Source organism: Lottia gigantea (assembly GCF_000327385.1).
Source record: "Lottia gigantea unplaced genomic scaffold LOTGIsca_26, whole genome shotgun sequence".
Taxonomy (NCBI): Eukaryota; Metazoa; Mollusca; class Gastropoda; family Lottiidae; genus Lottia; species Lottia gigantea.
Window position 1 is genome coordinate 1,779,192 of NW_008708797.1, and position 18,732 is coordinate 1,797,923.

General features: G+C 32.7%; 1 protein-coding gene across 1 annotated transcript in view; it reads right to left on the reverse strand.

Annotated features, from left to right (window-relative positions):
• The window catches only part of LOTGIDRAFT_117728 (hypothetical protein), a gene marked incomplete at both ends in the record, with an annotated part of 20,277 nt that extends 9,806 nt beyond the window's left edge, over positions 1–10,471 (reverse strand). The window contains 3 exons of the mRNA XM_009056009.1: positions 4,248–4,360; positions 8,180–8,275; positions 10,420–10,471. Of these exons, the coding sequence (XP_009054257.1) occupies positions 4,248–4,360; positions 8,180–8,275; positions 10,420–10,471 (261 nt within the window). The remainder of the gene's footprint in view (positions 1–4,247; positions 4,361–8,179; positions 8,276–10,419) is intronic.
• Positions 10,472–18,732: the final 8,261 nt, after the last annotated feature.

Consider the following 18,732-nt stretch of genomic DNA (forward strand, 5'->3'; position numbering starts at 1 on the left):
AATTCAACATCCTAGCTTGAAAATTCAAGTTACTAACTTGAAAATTCAACATACTAACTTGAAAATTCAACATACTAACTTGAAAATTCAAAATACTAACATATACTTACTTGAAAATTCAACATATTACCTAGTATGTTGAATCTTCAAGTTAGTATGTTGAATTTTCAAGTTAGTATGTTGAATTTTTAAGTTAGTAACTTGAAGTTTCAAGTAAGTGTGTGTTAGTATGTTGAATTTTCAAGTGAGTATCTTGAATTTTCAAGTTAGTATCTTGAAAATTCAAGTAACTAAATTCAACTTACTAGCTTGAAAATTCAAGATACTAGCTTGAAAATTCAAGATACTAGCTTGAAAATTCAAGATACTAACTTGAAAATTCAACATACTAACTTGAAAATTCAAGTTACTAACTTGAAAATTCAAGTTACTAACTTGAAAATTAAAAAAAGAAAATGAATGGCCCTAATACGCTTCAGTACATTACTAATCACAAAGGACTTTATGTGATAAAGAATATTTTTAGATTAGCAATGTCATCAAACACTTAGTATTAGTATAAATTCTAGATCCACAGACATCTGATTGGAATGGTGCAAATTGATGCTATCTGTGTCCCCGATACACATTCAAATTTTAGAAAACGTCTTTACAATGCCTTTAAATGAAAAAACTTATTGTAAACTAGTTTGAATTTCAGTTCAGAATTTACAATTCCTTTAAAGAAATACATTCGATCAATTGCAATTTACAAAAAAAAATAAGTAAGCTTATATGTTCAAGGACACACAAAGCAATATTGACTAACAGAAAATTCATTTGGTACATCCTCGATATCATTGTTCTTAAGGTTCTTCACAAAGAAAAATCAATTTTCTCCTATCATGTTTTTGACACAGTCACTCTTTGATTAAGACCAACGGAATAATGAATGACTTTCTTGACCAAAATTGAAGAGTGAACATTGAAGTTGTTAGAATGACTGATTATTTGACATTATCATTTATTTTCAGCTTTTTCAACAATCAGTTAACTGAAGCTTAACACTTTTAATTTCATTAGAGTTTGTAATTTGGTTCTTCAATGATTTTTAAGCATTGATTTTTACAAGACAAGTGCAGTTGATCTGGTGACATTTGATGGCAATACAGTAGGGATCATTTTTAGTTTCCCAAACATAACCATAAAAATACATGCTTTAGTTAAAATTCAGCCCCATTTCTTTTAAAATATTCAGTCACCATTTGTGTGAAGAAATAGACCTCAAACTTTAGTCATTAAAAAAATTGCTTTACCAGCAAACATTAATGTCTGCTGTCCATAGCATTTTTCAAACTTGAATCTAAAATCTGATTAGACCACCATTCAACAGAAAAGTATGACATTGATTTAGACCATCATCACTTCCTATAATTTGACATTTTTGTGTGCACCTTATACCAATGCACCATAACTACAGTGAGATCAACACTATAGAAGTGACAACAGTCTTAAGCAAATATTCAATTCCATGCTCTATTCTATGCTTTTAAAATCATTTCATCATAGCAGTCTGAATTTCAAAATGGTTCCAAAACGATCATTTAAAAATTATCAAGTTACGAGAGTGAAAAGAACACAATGTTTCCTCAGTGGAAGGAGAAGACTTAACACAAGGTTCATTCTGACCTCTGAAGAATGGTCATAGTAATGATAATTTTAAGCATGATTAATGAAGCCCACCTCAAGACCTCAAGAAAAAACAAATCAACAAATAAGGCACAAGAAATTTCTTCTGTCAAGATTAGATTGCTTTGATCACAATTTGGTAGTGAAAGAATGTCATTTTATATCAGATGACTCTCATTCCAGTCTGTCTGTCAAAAAATCAATAATTCTACTATTGAGTAGGCCTATCAATTTTCATTATAAGCTTTCCATTTGTACAAGTAATCAGTTTCAAGGTCAATTTTTAGACTAGAGAGTAAAACCCACACAGTTTTCTTATCAAAATGGAATTTCAACAAATTCAAATGAAGGTACACGTACCTAGAAGATTGTTGAACATAATCTGGGTGGAATGGTTGTGACCTACATAGATCTAGGTCATGTTCCATATTAAATAGGAATCACAATGCCATTTGGATCAATCTAATTCTATTTGATAGGATCTGTTAACCTTCTATTGCTTAAAGGGCTAGACAGTTTTTCAATGAGTTTTTGTGGTCTTGAAATACATAATTCTTCGTGGCAACATCGAAGATGCCCCTTACCTTTCATGAAAGTTTCAGCGTGAAAAATCCAAGCGTTAAGTCACAATCGATAGAATAATTCTTAAAGGATTATGAAAGTTTTTAAATCTCGTGGCCACCATTTTTACTGTTCTGGAAAATAGCAACTACCCAATTATGTGCATGTTATTCTTAGATATCTATGATTATGAGAGCTTAATTTTATTGGACCAATTGAACCAATCAGCGTTAACTACACATATTTCCAACCGGAAGAGGCAGTAAAAAATAAAAGTAGCGAACAACGATTTTGCTATAATGATAATAATCCATAATTAACATGTAACAACCGGAGAAGTACACAAACAAAGTTAATACAAAGTAATACAAGTTAATACTAATTTTTCTGATCGCAAAATTTGTCCTCATTTGTAAACAAAACCTTCTGCGCATGTCTATTGTCTCGGAATTCCTCTCCCAGACGCTAAGAAATCATTCATGAGAAAACACATTGAGTTAACTTCAAATTTGATGTTTTAAATGATTCCTCTGTGGCCAGGTAAATTTATAGAAAGCATATACAGGGTTTAGATCTAGTTTCACACTTAATTAGCTTAATTCTTCACGTTAAAACCAGTCAAGCCCTTTAAACAAATCAAATTTAAAGCTTTTGACAAGTGTAGAGAAAAACTCGAATAATAAATCCCCTGATTTGATTATTGAAACTTGTAGGTTATTAGTATATTTGTATTCCTTGATCCTGAAAACATAAGAGTGCATACCTTTGATTGAAGAGTTGGATACAAGACAACATTTTAAAACCTGAAATTGTTATAACTGTGATGCATATTATGCATTACATGTTCCATCAGGTCAAAATTGTAGCTCAACATGTATATAAAGGTGCACAGGAAATATTGACAACGGGATAGTTCTCCAAGGATCTACAATTTATTACAGCGCTCAATGGTGGCTATGATTGCTAGTACCCAACTATTTCCACTAACTGATCTAAAGTTTTCTTTTTTTTAATTTGAAGGACATTTATGAAATGACTCTACACCCCTTTAATCATCTGAGTTCATTTGAAAAGCAAGTACTTTGTGATCAATATCTGCTGATTGTGTCTGCATGTTGAAACAGACTGTTTAATGACAAACATAAATCATTTATTACCCATTATGTTATAAAGTGCACATTATCATCCAAGGATGAAAAATAATTTATAACTTGAAGACTGTTTAGGATTTCTATCTTGCTCAAAATAGTTTTCCTAGTTTCATTATTCTTCTTGAAGACTTCTTCAATAATAGATTTCCAATCTTCTTATATAGGATTGTATTATTATTATTAAAGCAATATCATGTTTTACAAAGATAGATCATTCCTTTGGGTTTCTTAAAAACTGCTCTTATTTTAAGGCTCGTTCCTGGGTATTATTAATTAATAACACTAGATCATTTTGTTAAAATGAGAATATTTGGAGTTCTATCAAATCTTTTTAGTATATCTTGGTTTGACATATATACAAGTATACATCTAGAAAGATTGTACAGTAGGTTTCAATTGCTATATGATGGAGATGACATGAATGAAATTTAAATACTTATATGATGTGTGTTTGCTTAAAATACACAATTTGCTTTCATCTAATAGATGTAGAAATTGTGACTGACATGACTAGAGGTTATTAAAGAAATCATCCAAAAACTTTTTCCAAGAACTTTGTATTACGTCTCTGTCTCTAAATTTTTCTCCAAGAGATGACAATACTCTCTCATATAATATCTCCTTTAAATAATGTAAGTTTAGTGACATTGCATAGGTGGTCAAACCTCCGCACCCATAGTCAACTGTCTATTGACGTAAAATAGATCTTTTGATATAACCTAGTCTAGAGTATCATTACATCATCATTTTGAATACACATTGTCATATCACAAACCACACCCTAATTCAAGTAATTGTGGATGATAATCAATAGATTTTGAGCTGAAACACAATATAAGATATACAATATTAAAAGTGTCAACTTACCACTGCATCCAGAAAGTCTATTATTCTGGATAGAAGTGACTTTGTTTTGCAAAACTCACGGAATAATTCACGTCCTATAGGCTGTTGGTCAATTATATATTTGTAGTTTAACTCTGAAAAAAAACAATAAATCATTGAAAAATATACCAGATATAGCCTTGTGAAGCAAGTTGACCACCAGCTTTGATTTCAAATGCAAATCATTGTTTGTAGCCTGTAGAGTGAGCACGAGCCAAATGTGAACTGACGGACAAACGGAAAACAACGATATGCTTCCCTACTACGTGTGGGCATATAAAAATAGAGTGAAAACGCTAAGTCGGACATGATGTTTCGATGAAAAATTATCAGATCATCACGAAAATCAATATGGATCAACTTCATACTGACAATGACCTACAAAATATAAATTAAAAGAATCCATAAAGAATTGTTGTCTCTAGAGTGATGAAACGACAAATGTGAATGGACGGAGCGATGGGGCGATAACTAATTATCAATTTCTCAGCAATTTCCTTGTACTATGGATGGTGGTCATAGGAAGTGAATGAACTTTGAGATTTTCTCACTGGGGCTATCTTCTGATTTAGTCAATTTGAAACATGAAACTTGTAGATCAATTATATGGTGAATGATTTTGGATACATTTAGGCACTCAAATTACAATTAATATGACAAAGTGGCTCACTGCTATTGTATCACAATCTGTTTTCTAGTTGGACACATTAACCTATCAGGGAACAAACAGTAGAATAATAAGCTGTAATGTATTGTACATTAACCATTTTTGTCTTAAAGGTTAGATCCCAGCTGGAAAGGATGCAAACTTTCAGGATTTGGCTAAAAATCATTATTTTGATCTACTGAATTACGGTGTACTCTGTGATATCCGACATCTGAGCACTCCAACATTCTGAGTAATCTGACATCTTTTCTGGTCCTGCTTTATTTCCTTTTTAAGTCATTTTAAAAAACTTTTAGTATTCCGACATTCTGTGTATTACGAATTTTGACACTAATCAGTGGTCCTGACACTACGGAAATTAAAAAATTGAACTGAAGTGTCCTTTATTATTGTCTTATACTGAAAGGTACTTATCTGGGTCACTGAGCTATATATAGTAGCAATACAAACGGAAAATAGACTTAATGAAGTTAGAAATTTTTTTCTTTGCAGGTGGATTTGTATGTCCTAGTAGTTTTTAAAAAGTGAAAACAGAACTAAAAAATATTGAAAAATAAGAAAGTTATGCGATATTTTAGCCTGTCAAAAAATGGGCGTGGCACATGACAAAATTTCACGTTTTAGGTGAAAATACAACCTGATAGCATAACTTCGCTATTTCTAAAGATAAAATCTTGAAATTTGGACTAGAAAGAGATTGATATGTGCTCTCTTTGATAAACTTTAACAGACACAAAAATATCTTAATTAGATTTTAAGTTATGGCCTTCAAGTTAATGTAAATATTGCAAAATGTGGTCGAGGTCAAGCCACATTTGAGTAGCAATACAAATGGAAAATAGAAATAATTAAAATAAAATAATTTTGTTCTTGTAGATGGGTTATGGTGTACTAGTAGTTGGAAAAAGTGAAAACAGAACCAAAAAATATTGAAAAATAAAAAGTTATGCAATATTAAAGATCTTTAAAAAGTGGGCGTGGAAAATGAAAATTTTTCTCTTTTTCATTGATCACATAACTTGGTCATTTTTGATGATAACATCATGAAATTCTACATGAAAAAATATTCATTTCTCCTATCGATGAAAAACTTTACAGAATTAAAATATCTTGATTAGTCTTCGAGATATTCCATGATGAATGGGGTAAATATTGGAGAAATATGTTTCGTTATTTGTATGATTTCTTCACACTCATTTTATAAGTGATATACTGAACAAGTCATTATAAGATTAAAACTATTTTATAACACATGTAACTTAATCATAATTTAAGCTCCTACTTTCCCAAACCTGAATTGGTTAAACACACACATAGGATAGACCTACCAAAAAGTGAAAGTTGACCTTCTGATCAAATAATGAAATAATATGAAATTATCCGCTCAAAATATACTTTAAACTAAGAAATAATATATGCCTTGTGTGCCTGTAGTAGCCCGTAACAGGACACCTACTTTTTGGGGTTGTCATTTGGCCATTTTTACAATCGGCGATTCGCAGCGCCACCACCGGCCGTTTGCATTGCTATAGTAATATCGTAACATGTAGGTTGAAAAATCTCAAAACTTCTGAGTACAGTACTCCAACAATATTGCTAATCCAATTTTGTTTATGGTCCCAATGTATGTTAGATTACAGAGTATACTGAACTTGGAAATTGTCCTTTCAAAGTTCAAAAAGATTAAGAAAAACCTGTTTTTCATTTTGTTTTCATTTTCAGTATCTGGATAATCCAGGCTATAAATTTTGAATAATGTGTACAGGGAAATAATTAGACTCTTTTTTTCACTTTTATATAAGCTTATGGCTTTAGATTATAAACACAGTTAGATGTAGTTGAAGACTTATGTAGTTTTATGCCTTGAATCTGAATATCACTATCTGATACATAAATCCTTTAAAGTCTTCTAATGAAGTAACAATATGATGCCAGGTAGATGTTTAACTATCAATTAGATAATAAGTTGATAAAATGCCAAAAAGAACAAACATGAAGAGGATAATGCCTTCTAGTAATTCATTAACAACGGATACAAATGACAAGTGACATCAAAGATCACAAAATTATCTTTTTGAGATGAAATTTGTTTTTTAAATTGATAGATTTTGTTACTTATGGTACGGTATAAGCTTAGTAGAATCAAAATTTCAATGGCCATTTTCAAAGTCAGGTCAGGTTTTCATCTGAAAACTCAAGACACTGTTTTACTTCCTATGACCTATAACATTCTTAAAGCTGCATGGACAAAACCAAAAAAGATTTGTTTCAAAATTTTCTTTTGTCCATTGCAACATGTCTTGATATATTGCAGTGTATCATTTCCATTTTTTGAAAAAGAGAGAACTGTCTCTTCAGTAACCAGAATATAAAATGACTTGATTCGATTAGGACACAGGCAGAGAAGCAATTTTAATCACCGGCATAAATAATCAGCCTAAATTATCTTAACATTTTTTATGTCAGCAATTCAGGTTTTTTGAGCAATTTCAAATTTGCAGCTATCTGCCGATAAAATACTCTCGTATGCCCCAGGCTTTTCGAAGTTTTCAAACATAAATACCCCCAAATGTAGGTGAGAATTAGTTCAAATTGTACATCTAATGTCAAGCCAAGAATACATCCCTACTTACATACTGAAGAGAATACATTAACACAGAAAGGGCCAATTACTACATCTTTCTCCCTTAAAACTCCTTAAACACCCTTTGTGTCGTATTTTCAAGTGTAGTCTTTGAATACCTTTAGATACAAAAACAACGTCTCGAATTAAACCATACTATCAATATTCAATACTTAATCAAAAAAACATCACTTAGCACTAATTATAACCTCTTAAAATATACTTAGGTATTTATCTAAATGCATGACTTACATACTTTGAGATAATTTCACTCTTACCTATTAGTATTAGTATGAAAATTATTACCAGATACTTAACAGAACCTTTACAATATGATATCTTTAAGTAAACATTCATTTTTTTGCAGTGAATAAAAAGTTATGCGTTTTCAAGACCCTAGTAGTAGAGTTCACCTTTAAGATATTGGATCAGATACACGTAAATGTAAACATGCAGATGGTTGGGTGATTGGAACAAAATATAGACTGTTGGGACTTTGTATCCAAAATCCATTTTAGCAGAACACTAGAGTATTCTCCTATTTTGAATTTTTGCTCTGGTTTAGCAAGATTGATAAATCAATGGAAGGTAAACTTTAATACTGTCAAATATAACTTTACTTACGTATTTCATTCTTCATAGACAAACATTGAGAAATATGAGGAAATCGTAAAATTTGTTTCCACTTTTTACTTTTTCCCTTTCTTTTACCACCGCCACCTAAAAATAGAGAAAAAAGACCAGTAAGACCACAATTCAAAAGATATACACTCATAATAAAGAGATCAACTACAAATGTCAATAAATTAAATCAAATAAAACTGTTATGAAACTGTATTTAACCGACTATATACACATATACCTTGGGTATTTGATGGCATATATATATTAAAATTTCTATACTGAAATCTTGATGCTTATACTATTCATTGTGTAAACTTATTCCTCAAACTAGTATAACTTTTTGAGCAGATAATAAATATATTATCATTTTAAATCTACAGAGCTCTTTTCTGACTAGATTTAGACTGCAATTTAGAAGAAAATGTTTTCATCTGCTACATAGAGATACGAGTTTGATGTATGTTATATTCTTGTTATCAAAGTTTCATTTTCAACTTGTTTCAAATATTGACCCCCTGTCCACATAGTTAAATTCAAATGGTCGCTGAATTCTTCACGTTTTGAGAAAGTCTGGTTCCCAAGTTCCTAAAAAGCGGTCCACTTGACATGAAATGACCCAAATATTATTGAACTCCAATTTCTGTCCTTGTGTTCATATACTCTCTCATGAGTATATTAATGAGAGATCTTGACAGAGTGATTTTGATTTTGGACCCCACCCATCCAAGTATTTATAATTAGCTAAATATCAAACTACCAGTATTTAAACATAAGATAAAATAACATTCACAATTTTGACAAGAATAACAATATGAAATTCAGAAATACATAATATGGTGAAATAACATTTTTCAAGTTGCGTCCAACGATTCTATAAATTCTTGAGAAGGGCTGTCATTTATAGCATCTGAAAGTTTCTAAATTTATGGACTATAGTTAGATCGCAATATTACTATCACTTGACAAATCACTGGTAAATACCGGAAGTAAACAGTCTAGCCCAAGAAGACACAATGAAATTCACTATTCATTACCCAGTCAGATTCAGCATTGCAGAAAATGCCTAGGATTGACAAATGTTATAGCATTACTCAGCAAAAAGTTTGCAGGAAGAAAGTCTGTCTCAAGCTGATTGACCTACATTTGTTCAGTACACAAATCTCACACCAGCAAAGGGAAAATAGGACTAATTCTTAGTGTTCATTTAACTAAAATAGAAAACCGTCATAGTTTCTTTTTTCAAACGCAAAGGTGTTGACTGATATAAATGGCACAGTATACTGTTTATCGGATTTGGGACACTACATGAGCTTCCATCCTTCCAATTTTTATTTAATTTATTTATGACTTCACAATCATTTTTTAAATCACAAGAACAACTTCAAATGGGAACATTAGAAAGGTAAAAATACATGCAAATGGCTAGTCATATAATAGCTAGTAGGCCTAAATGTCAAGTGAACTGTCACATATTAAAATTTACCTATTTTATCAAAATCAATGCATGTAAGCTATATATATTATAATCTGTTAGACTGAGGCTGGTACCAACATCCAATGTATCAGTCGATTGGAAATAGACTTAGTTTTTTTTATAACTAAGCTTATCTGATTTGTGTGCTCAAGTGGCATCTTTATAATTTTCATATTTTCTGTCTTTGAGTTGATTTAAATTTACATCTCTGTGACAATGCTATCCTGGTTAGCGGTTTTATTTAGGGTAGAGAATTGTACAGTATTGATGTGATGGTCTGTGAGCTATGACATTTGACAGTGGACTGTTACAGTGTTTGACAGTTAATCCTGTGAATATATGCAGAGTAAATTTAAATTATGTGCTGGCCTGAATCATATGTAGTAATTCAATCAAAAATGCTTCTATAATATCAATGAGTTTATAAAACTCGAACCTGAATCATTTATACAATTGATAAAAAAAAAGCCAACAAAGTTCAATTCTTCATTCAGTTGAACTTAGACTGTCAGTGTCGAAGAGTAGAGAGAATAGTAAGGAAATTATTGGGTCAGACAAAACTGCCATGTATTACGAAAATAATCAGTTCTTACCAGTGGCATGTAAACTAGAATATCAAGTGGATGGTTCAATTATCCAAAAGAAATGAAGTACAAATTGAAAAATGAAATAATAAAGTCAAAAAATTAATGCTCTGATCGGTCAATTTCGCTGCCAGACCGAAAAAAATGTAAACACGACCCTTTTCATATAAATTCAACCTTACCTTCACGTGCTTTTAAATAAACAGTATTTGCAACAATATTTTCCAATTCCATTTATACAGTCAGAATAGTTGGGTTTCAAAAAGGGCATATAAAGCCCTGATTGAATCCACAGTATTTTTATTGACGGCTTGGGTGTGGTGGAAGGGTTCAGCAATATGGCGGACTTCATCAAGAGATTACAAAAATACACGATTTTGATTGGTCAAAATTCCCATTCCGTGCTTATCGGCTAGAAATTGATCGAAGTCTATGGCACATCGGCACTCTCTTCAAGAGCCGTCTTATTTTTCACTGTAATAGTAATAACAACAATCTTATGCTTGGTTCATGCCGTAAAAGAAAAAATGAAACAGAAAAACTAATGATCAAAGTAATGTTTTAATTAGGCATACCATTAATTATAAACAGGTGCGCGTTTTTTCCGTGCCTCCTCTACGGTTCTACTATAAATTAGTAGTATAGTTGAGATGCTGCTGAGTCACACACAGAAGTTATAGTTATGCCTAGGCTACATAAAAAATGTTAACGATATACTCTGGCAAAAGTATTCATTCAGCTATTATTGGGGCCTAAAATAGCTTTAAAGTTTATTATAACTTAATTTCTATTCTTCCGTGTTTCATTTATTTATGCTATCAATCCAGGCTCAGGCCCAGGGCTAGAACTTATAGTTATCGTTAACTTTCCATAGCCTATCAAATAAATGATAGCTTGATTGTCAAGGAAGATAACATACACCCACTGGCAGCTTTGATTTCGAATAAAACATATTGACAGTACAGTAACAATCACCAGTATGATATATTCAACCTTCAGTCAAACACTTACCCTGGTCTTTTGGGGGTGATATAGTGGCGTATCTACGGAGGCAAGAGGGGCGGGTGGGGGGGGGGGGGGGTGGTCATGGTCACTCACCCCCAGAAAAGAGGCTGGCCCGGCCGTGGCCCCCGATTTTAAATTTTATTATCATGTTACATAGTGAAGACAGAATGGCCTGTGCCCCCCACCCCCCACATATTGCTTCCTTGAAACACCACTAGATGTGATACTGAGCTTAAAATTGAATGTGTTTTTAAGACCGCTGGAGGTTAATAACTCATACTAAATATTTTTGATTTTGCTGACTCAATAGGGTCTATCTTTGGGTAATAACAAACACTCCACTGAGTTTCGTCAAAATCTGTCTTCTAGAGTTTTTACAAGGTATAGATTACACGCGTTTTCAAACAAGGGCAACAAAACATACTAAATAGTTTTAGATTTTTCTAAATTTTCAACATCTTTAGGTTATTACAAACAGTTTTATTAAAAACAAATTCCATCAAAATCCGCTAAGAATTGTGGCTTCCAGAGTGTTTACGAGCAATTGTTGTGGACAGATGGACCCATTTCATGTGGGTGTATAAAAATGAAGTTCTGTATCTATATTTTTCCCATCTCTTGCAAAAGGTTGTTAAGGCCTAAAAGGATGCAATGCCAGTGTTTCACCGAATGGCCATTCATACCTACACCAGTGCAACCACTGACGGTACCCAACTGTATTTTTCATATCTATATGGATTAAATACTACCGGTGATTTTAATATATACTATAATCATATGCTGTATTAGACATAGGTGCATAAGTTAGCCTAGACTATAAATTTATATAATGTAATACCATTGTAACATTGTGCAGCAATGGCAGAATGATGTGTTTCCGGTTAGGCTAGTGTATGTTTATTCCCCTGGAGTCCACTTTTCATTAAAAAAACGCTGCCTTACATCGTATGTATCATTAATACGGGTTTTGCCCCGAGGAAGTATGACGAATGGGGGTGTGGTTTGGACACGATGGCTGTATTACTGATGCGGGGTGTATTTTTTAAAAATTCTTGTCATAAAATAACTGTTCTGATCAGTTCCCTCCCTTGAATTGTATGAAAATATTTTCTTCAGTTACCCCCCTTGAACTTTTGAAATTCGTTAGTCAAGGCACGTTTTTTCGTTTTCGCCTTCCTGATTGATGTGTATGTATTCGGCAATCCTCGATAGTAAAGCTGAATCTTAGCGCTAGGGTAACTTTCACCTGTAGGCCGTTAGTTATTGTGTGTTGGGGAGCAATGATGGGTGTGATTCCAGTCAGGGTAGGCCTATGCTTACTCTTCTAGACAACTGACACCACTTTTCATTATGAAATACTTAAGTTGATATGTACCTCCTCATGTGAAAGTTCATTAGCTACTAGCCTACCTATGTTTCGTCAGTTGGCCTTAAGTTCTTTTGGATTTCTGTCAGGTTTCGTATTTAGGTTCAGATCGTTAGTAGCCTGCCTGGTTTGTTTATTTCAAGCACAGGTCTCAGGAGATGTTTCATGCCTAAAAACAACACTATATCTATATAGGGTAGCCTATTGTTCTAACCTCTTCGTAAATTCAATTCCTATACAATTTTACGACTCGCATCCATAGACGGGGAATTAGAATTTCTAAAGTTTGACAAGATAACAATACAGATCTACTGACTGAAGGGAGGTAAATCTTACTTGTCTCTAAATAAAATTTAGTCATTTGATAAAATTCAAGACGAGGATCGCACTTAGGCCTATTTTCATTATTTTATTCGGTTTATTTATTATATATCTTTCTAGTTTCTGCATGTTTTCATTTTAAACATTATTTCCGATATAAAATATTAATACGTCGATTCCATCATAACACATTTTAATTAAAGCTATAGATAGGCCTATGCGCAGTTCTGTATATTTTAAAAGAGCAGACTAGCCTACATCCTTCCCTTGATTAAGTGGATTTTACTGTTTTGCCAATTTTTGTCTGCATCTATGTAAACTACAGGGCCATTCCCTGGAAGGATCTGTAGGCTCGCATAACAGATGAGTGGGGCCGTGGACTCTTGGGCCCCTCCCATGGGAATTTTTTTAACATATTTCTTCTACATTATTTTCTTGGGTGTGGGGGTCTCCTTTGGGTCAAGAGTTGTGTATGAAGTCGTCAAAGGACAGTCGGTTTGTTGATATTGCGTATATTGCCGTCACCTCTTTCCGTCGGTCCGTCCACAATTGCTCGTAAACATTCTACAAGGCACAATTCTTGACTGATTCCGACGAAACTTGGTATGGTTGTTTGTAATTACCCAAGGATGAACCCTATTGAAAATCAGACGAATCGAAAAATATTTACTATGAGTTATTGCCCTTGTTCTTGAAACGCTCGTAAACACTCTAGAAGGCAGAATTCTTGATGGATTTTGACAAAACTTGGTGTGAGTGTTTGTAATCACCCAAGGATAAACCCTATCGAAAATCAGAAAAATTGAAAACTATTTAGTATTAGCTATTGCCCTTGTTCTTGAAAGCGCGTTCAATTTTTAGTTTGTAAACTCTAGAAGGCACAATTCTTAACGGATTTCGACGAAACTTGGCATGAGTGTTGGTTATCACCCATGGATAAATCGTATTGAAAAACAGAAAAATTGAAAAATATTTAGTATGAGTTATTGAAAACGCCTTCAAATTTTTCCTTGTAAACACTCTAGAAGGGTCAATTCTTGACGGATTTTAACGAAATTTGGCTTGAGTGTTGGTTATCACCCAAGGATGAATCCTATTGAAAATCAGAAGAATCTAAAAATATTGAGTTTGTGTTATTGCCCTTATTGTTGAAAACGCGTTCAATTTTTAGCTTGTAAACACTCTAGAAGGCACAACTCTTGACGGCTTTTAACGAAATTCGGCTTGAGTGTTTGTTATCACCCATGGATAAAGCCTATTGAAAATGAGAAAAATCGAAAAAATATTTAGTATGAGTTATTACCCTTGATCTTGAAAACCCGTTCAATTTGTAGCTCATAAAAACTCTGGAAGTCATGATTCTTGCCGAATTTTGACAAAACGTGGTCTATTATTGATTACCGCGTTGAAGATTGAATATTTGTCTTCTAGAGTTTTCACGAGCTAAAGATTGAACACGTTTTCAAGAACTAGGACAATAACTCATACTCAATATTATTCAGTATCGCCCTAAAGAGTTCAAAAGAAGTGTATGACTGAAGGTTGAATATTTCATACTGGTGATTGTTACTGTACTGCTAAATATTTATGTTCAAAATCAAAGCTGCCAGTGGGCGTATATTACCTTGCCTGGCAAGCTATCTTTAACCCTGGTTTTCCAAATGACTGAATCAGGTTTTCCGTAAGACTCTAGTCTCTTACTTTCTTGGTTTATCATTTAATCTTGGGTAACTTTTTGTTAATTCACCATAAAGTATTACTTCTTCACTTGGCCACCTAATATATGTTACAAAAGACATCTTGATTTATCAAGCACAAATCAAAATGGTAAACTTTTCTCTGCACTTAATTGGGATATTAAAAAATATTAGTTAAATACATACATCATAAAATATTGACGAGAATATAAACATTATATTTAATAACGGAGGGAATGTAGGTTTTCGACCACAATCTGGTACACAGCTGATTAAGGGGTAAGCATTCCCTGTAGCAATAACACAACAATAATTTACAAAGTCATGATTATGCTCTTGGCGGTTAAGAGTTCAAGAATGCAAGGGATCTTCAAAATAAAAGTATGTCAGTTTATTGTAAGCATGCCATGTCACACTCTCAATCCTAGCGTCATTTCTGTGTCTTCTATCAAAACAGATGAATTCAGAAAAGTATCTACAGCAGTCGAGTTATATTTTTGTGTATATATATAACTTCTTGTACAATGTAGATTATTGAAACGTGTGTAATAAAACTACGGAGTAGTATACCATAAAATTGTGTCCATTATTTAATGTGATCTCTACCCCTAAATGTCGCTAAAGGATTATCTACGTGATCAATATGGAGATTCGACACTTTAGGACTTTAATACCCTTAAGAAGGTAGGACAGAAATATATAAAGATTAGCAACAACCTGACTTTTTTTTACTAAGGTTTACTGCCACTCCTAATCCCTAATTAATTGTTGCTAATGTTATATTTTTGTGTATATATATAACTTCTTGTACCGTATTTCCTCACTTCACCTGAAGATGACAATGTAGATTGTTGAAACGTTGTGTGTAATAAAACTAAGGAGTAGTATACCATAAAATTGTGTTCCGTTATTTAATGTCTCTAAATAGAATTAAGTCATTTGATAAAATTACATTTTTATTCGGTGTATTTATTATATATATTTCTTGTTGCTGCGTGTTTTCATTTTAAACATTATTTCCAATATAAAGTATTTATACGTCGATTCCAGCATTACACATTTTTAATAAACGCTAACTTTGACGGATTATATGCGCCGTTTTATATATTTTAAAAGAGCAGGCAAGCCAGCATCCTTCCCTGGATTTTACTGTCTTCCAATTTTGCAAATCATTTTTATCTAAACCTCAGAACAAAAGAAAGTTTTTATCTACTTCACATGACCAAACAAAAAAGGCATAGGCCTATATGTGAGATTTATGGTAATTAGTTATCAGACAGTTGAATGTGTGAACTTCAGCATGGAAAGCAGATCCGGAATGAAGTGATTTTGAAGTGTGGAGTATCATGTTGGTCAATAGGTTGTAGTGGTGACTATTATTTAGTGTAAGGTAGGGCATCATCTGATAATTATTCTAACCCCGACATAGCTATCCTTTACAACCCCCCTAGCTCGAATCCCTAACAACTGAAACGTTAGCCATAGGCCATACCAAGTTTCGTTACAATCCATAATCAGAAACAAAGGACCAGCAAACCTATATTATGACTATTAGGCATAACCTAACACAATCCTAATTCGAGAGAGAAACGATAATAGGAGCGTGTAAGGGATACCTACATCGGAACTAGTATGATCGTCAGATAATGATAAACCCAACAACAATTGATAGTCGAGATAACATTAAGATACCTACTCATCATGAACATGTGTCAACAGAAACCTCCACAAATCCAGCACATTCCAATCTGAAGCAGCTCTCGTAAAAAACAATATGCGTTCCAGCCTTGGGAGTCAAAGCAGCAATGATCACACAATTGGCTGCTTCGGTGACCCTTGAAAAACAAACTTCAGCACGACCAAAGGTCGACAAAAGAAGCTGATCGTCAAGGGCAATAACTGATACTAAATATATCTCGATGTATTTGATTTTCAATAGGATTTATCCTGGGGTGATAAATAAACACTCACCATGTACAAGTTCCGTTAAGAATTGTGCTTCTAAAGTGTTTACGGGTAATTGTGGACAGTGTACAATTGCTATCGTGACATATATACATGTGGTGTGGAGATAAGGAATAAAAGCACGTCCCTTCCCAACTTTTTCATATTGTATATTTGAATATGAAGGACATTGGCTGCTATCGGTCTATATCTTTTATATCATAACATTATTTTGAAAGGATTTAGCTTTTCCTCAACCCTATCTAAATCAAGGTAAAATTGGCTACAAGGCCTGACCATCTAAAGAGTTGACTATCTGCTAATTTCAAGGAACTGAATTTGGTTTATGTAGTCAAATTTCTGATTTCCTAATATTAGCAATGGACAAGATCAAGATAAAATAATTATTTCTTGAATGGTACGCATTATAAACTTGAATGGAAACCATATAGGAAACTGTAGACTATCCACCAAAGAAGATAGATTGTCATTTCTATCGTGATACAAACTAATATGATTCTTGGTTAAAGTCTCTATTGACATCATTCCTTTGTTATTTCCATCATATAAAACCAAGAATGAAAATAATGTAGTTGACTCAATATTAGTCCATTTTTCTCTTAATTTCTTTCTTTAGCCTGAAATTATAATCAAAACAAATTAATAAGAAAAATACACAAAAGAAAATTTTAAAGATGACATAATTTCCACTTAATCGCAGTGTTTATTTTTCAATTCTTAAATAAATTTATTCCCTTCAGATCTTTTAGTAGCTGTTTTCTGAAAGCGAATCTTTCAAAAATACTTTCCACAAAATCTTTATTAGAACTCTATGATGTATATAAATCAGAGATTTATGTAAAAGTTAGTTAGGGTGAAAAGGGTTAAGTGAAATATTGTTAGTGTGATTGGTTAATATTGGCGTTGAAATATATAATTATTCCATAATACCTAAATTTCTGAATTATATACACCATAGAATACTGATTGAATAAGTATTGAGAATCTGAAAACAGACAATTTCATTTGAAAAGCTTTAAAATTTGACAGAAATTTTTTTTTTGTAACTGAAGGAAACTTCAAAACATTTGTAACCATCTGAAAATCTTGTGTGGTTTCTTAAATGCTTTCATGACAAAGACCAGTTTATGTCATGGGTTGTTCTTAAATTCAAAATCAAATAACTTATGGTACTACTCTTAGTAATAATTTGTACCATTTTAGAGTAGAATTGTCTTTAATTATATTAAGGCATTATTTTTGCTTCAGGTTAGTTGACCAAAATTAACAGGGGAATCGAACATTGTCTTTTTTAAAGGGACAAACCGGTTTTTGCAGGTCGAAAAATATTTTTGAATTTGTTTAAACTATACACCAAAATCTAGAGAAATGTGCCCTTTAACGTAGCAGAAAGTTTAGATCCAGTTAATGATTTTTAAATGCCAAAAATATTCTAAAACGTTACGTAGGGTTTTTTATGTTCGTAAATTAATAATAATGAGATAGCACCTTGTCCTGGACTTTGATATATCTACCGTCTGATAAAATCCACAGGGACAAACTTTCTCAACATTCTTTTTTATTGTTTATTTTGTATCACAAATTATAATAATAATAATGATAATAATAATAATGGGATAAAAATAATAATGGGATAATAATAATAATAATAATGGGATAAAAATAATAATAATAATGTGAATAGTATCTCGGGTAGAATATAGCACTTGTCCTCAACCGTTGTTTTGGATGAAAATAAAAGGCCGCACTTTAGGTTAGACTTTGGAATATCTACCGTCTGATAAAATCCACAGAAACAAAACCTAACCATGACACTTCAGTCTTGATTTAAACACCCTCTCAAGGAATTGCCAAAATGAATAATGTCAGATTCATAAGGTTTCTAATCTTTGCCGTAGGACATATGACACCACCTTCGAGGATCATGCAGCAAAATGGTCCCCTCACCTACTACATGACCACTTCCAGAGTATCACGCTGACCGACCATCCAATTTAGTAAGTGACAATACACAAATCATCCCTACTGTGAGAGGGATGTTTCCTAAAATAAGACTTTACAATAAGTGCTATTTACCTACAATTTTAACAACTCCCCTTATCCTAAAGAAGTTGTTTTTACAGAGAAAACTTCCTGATGAC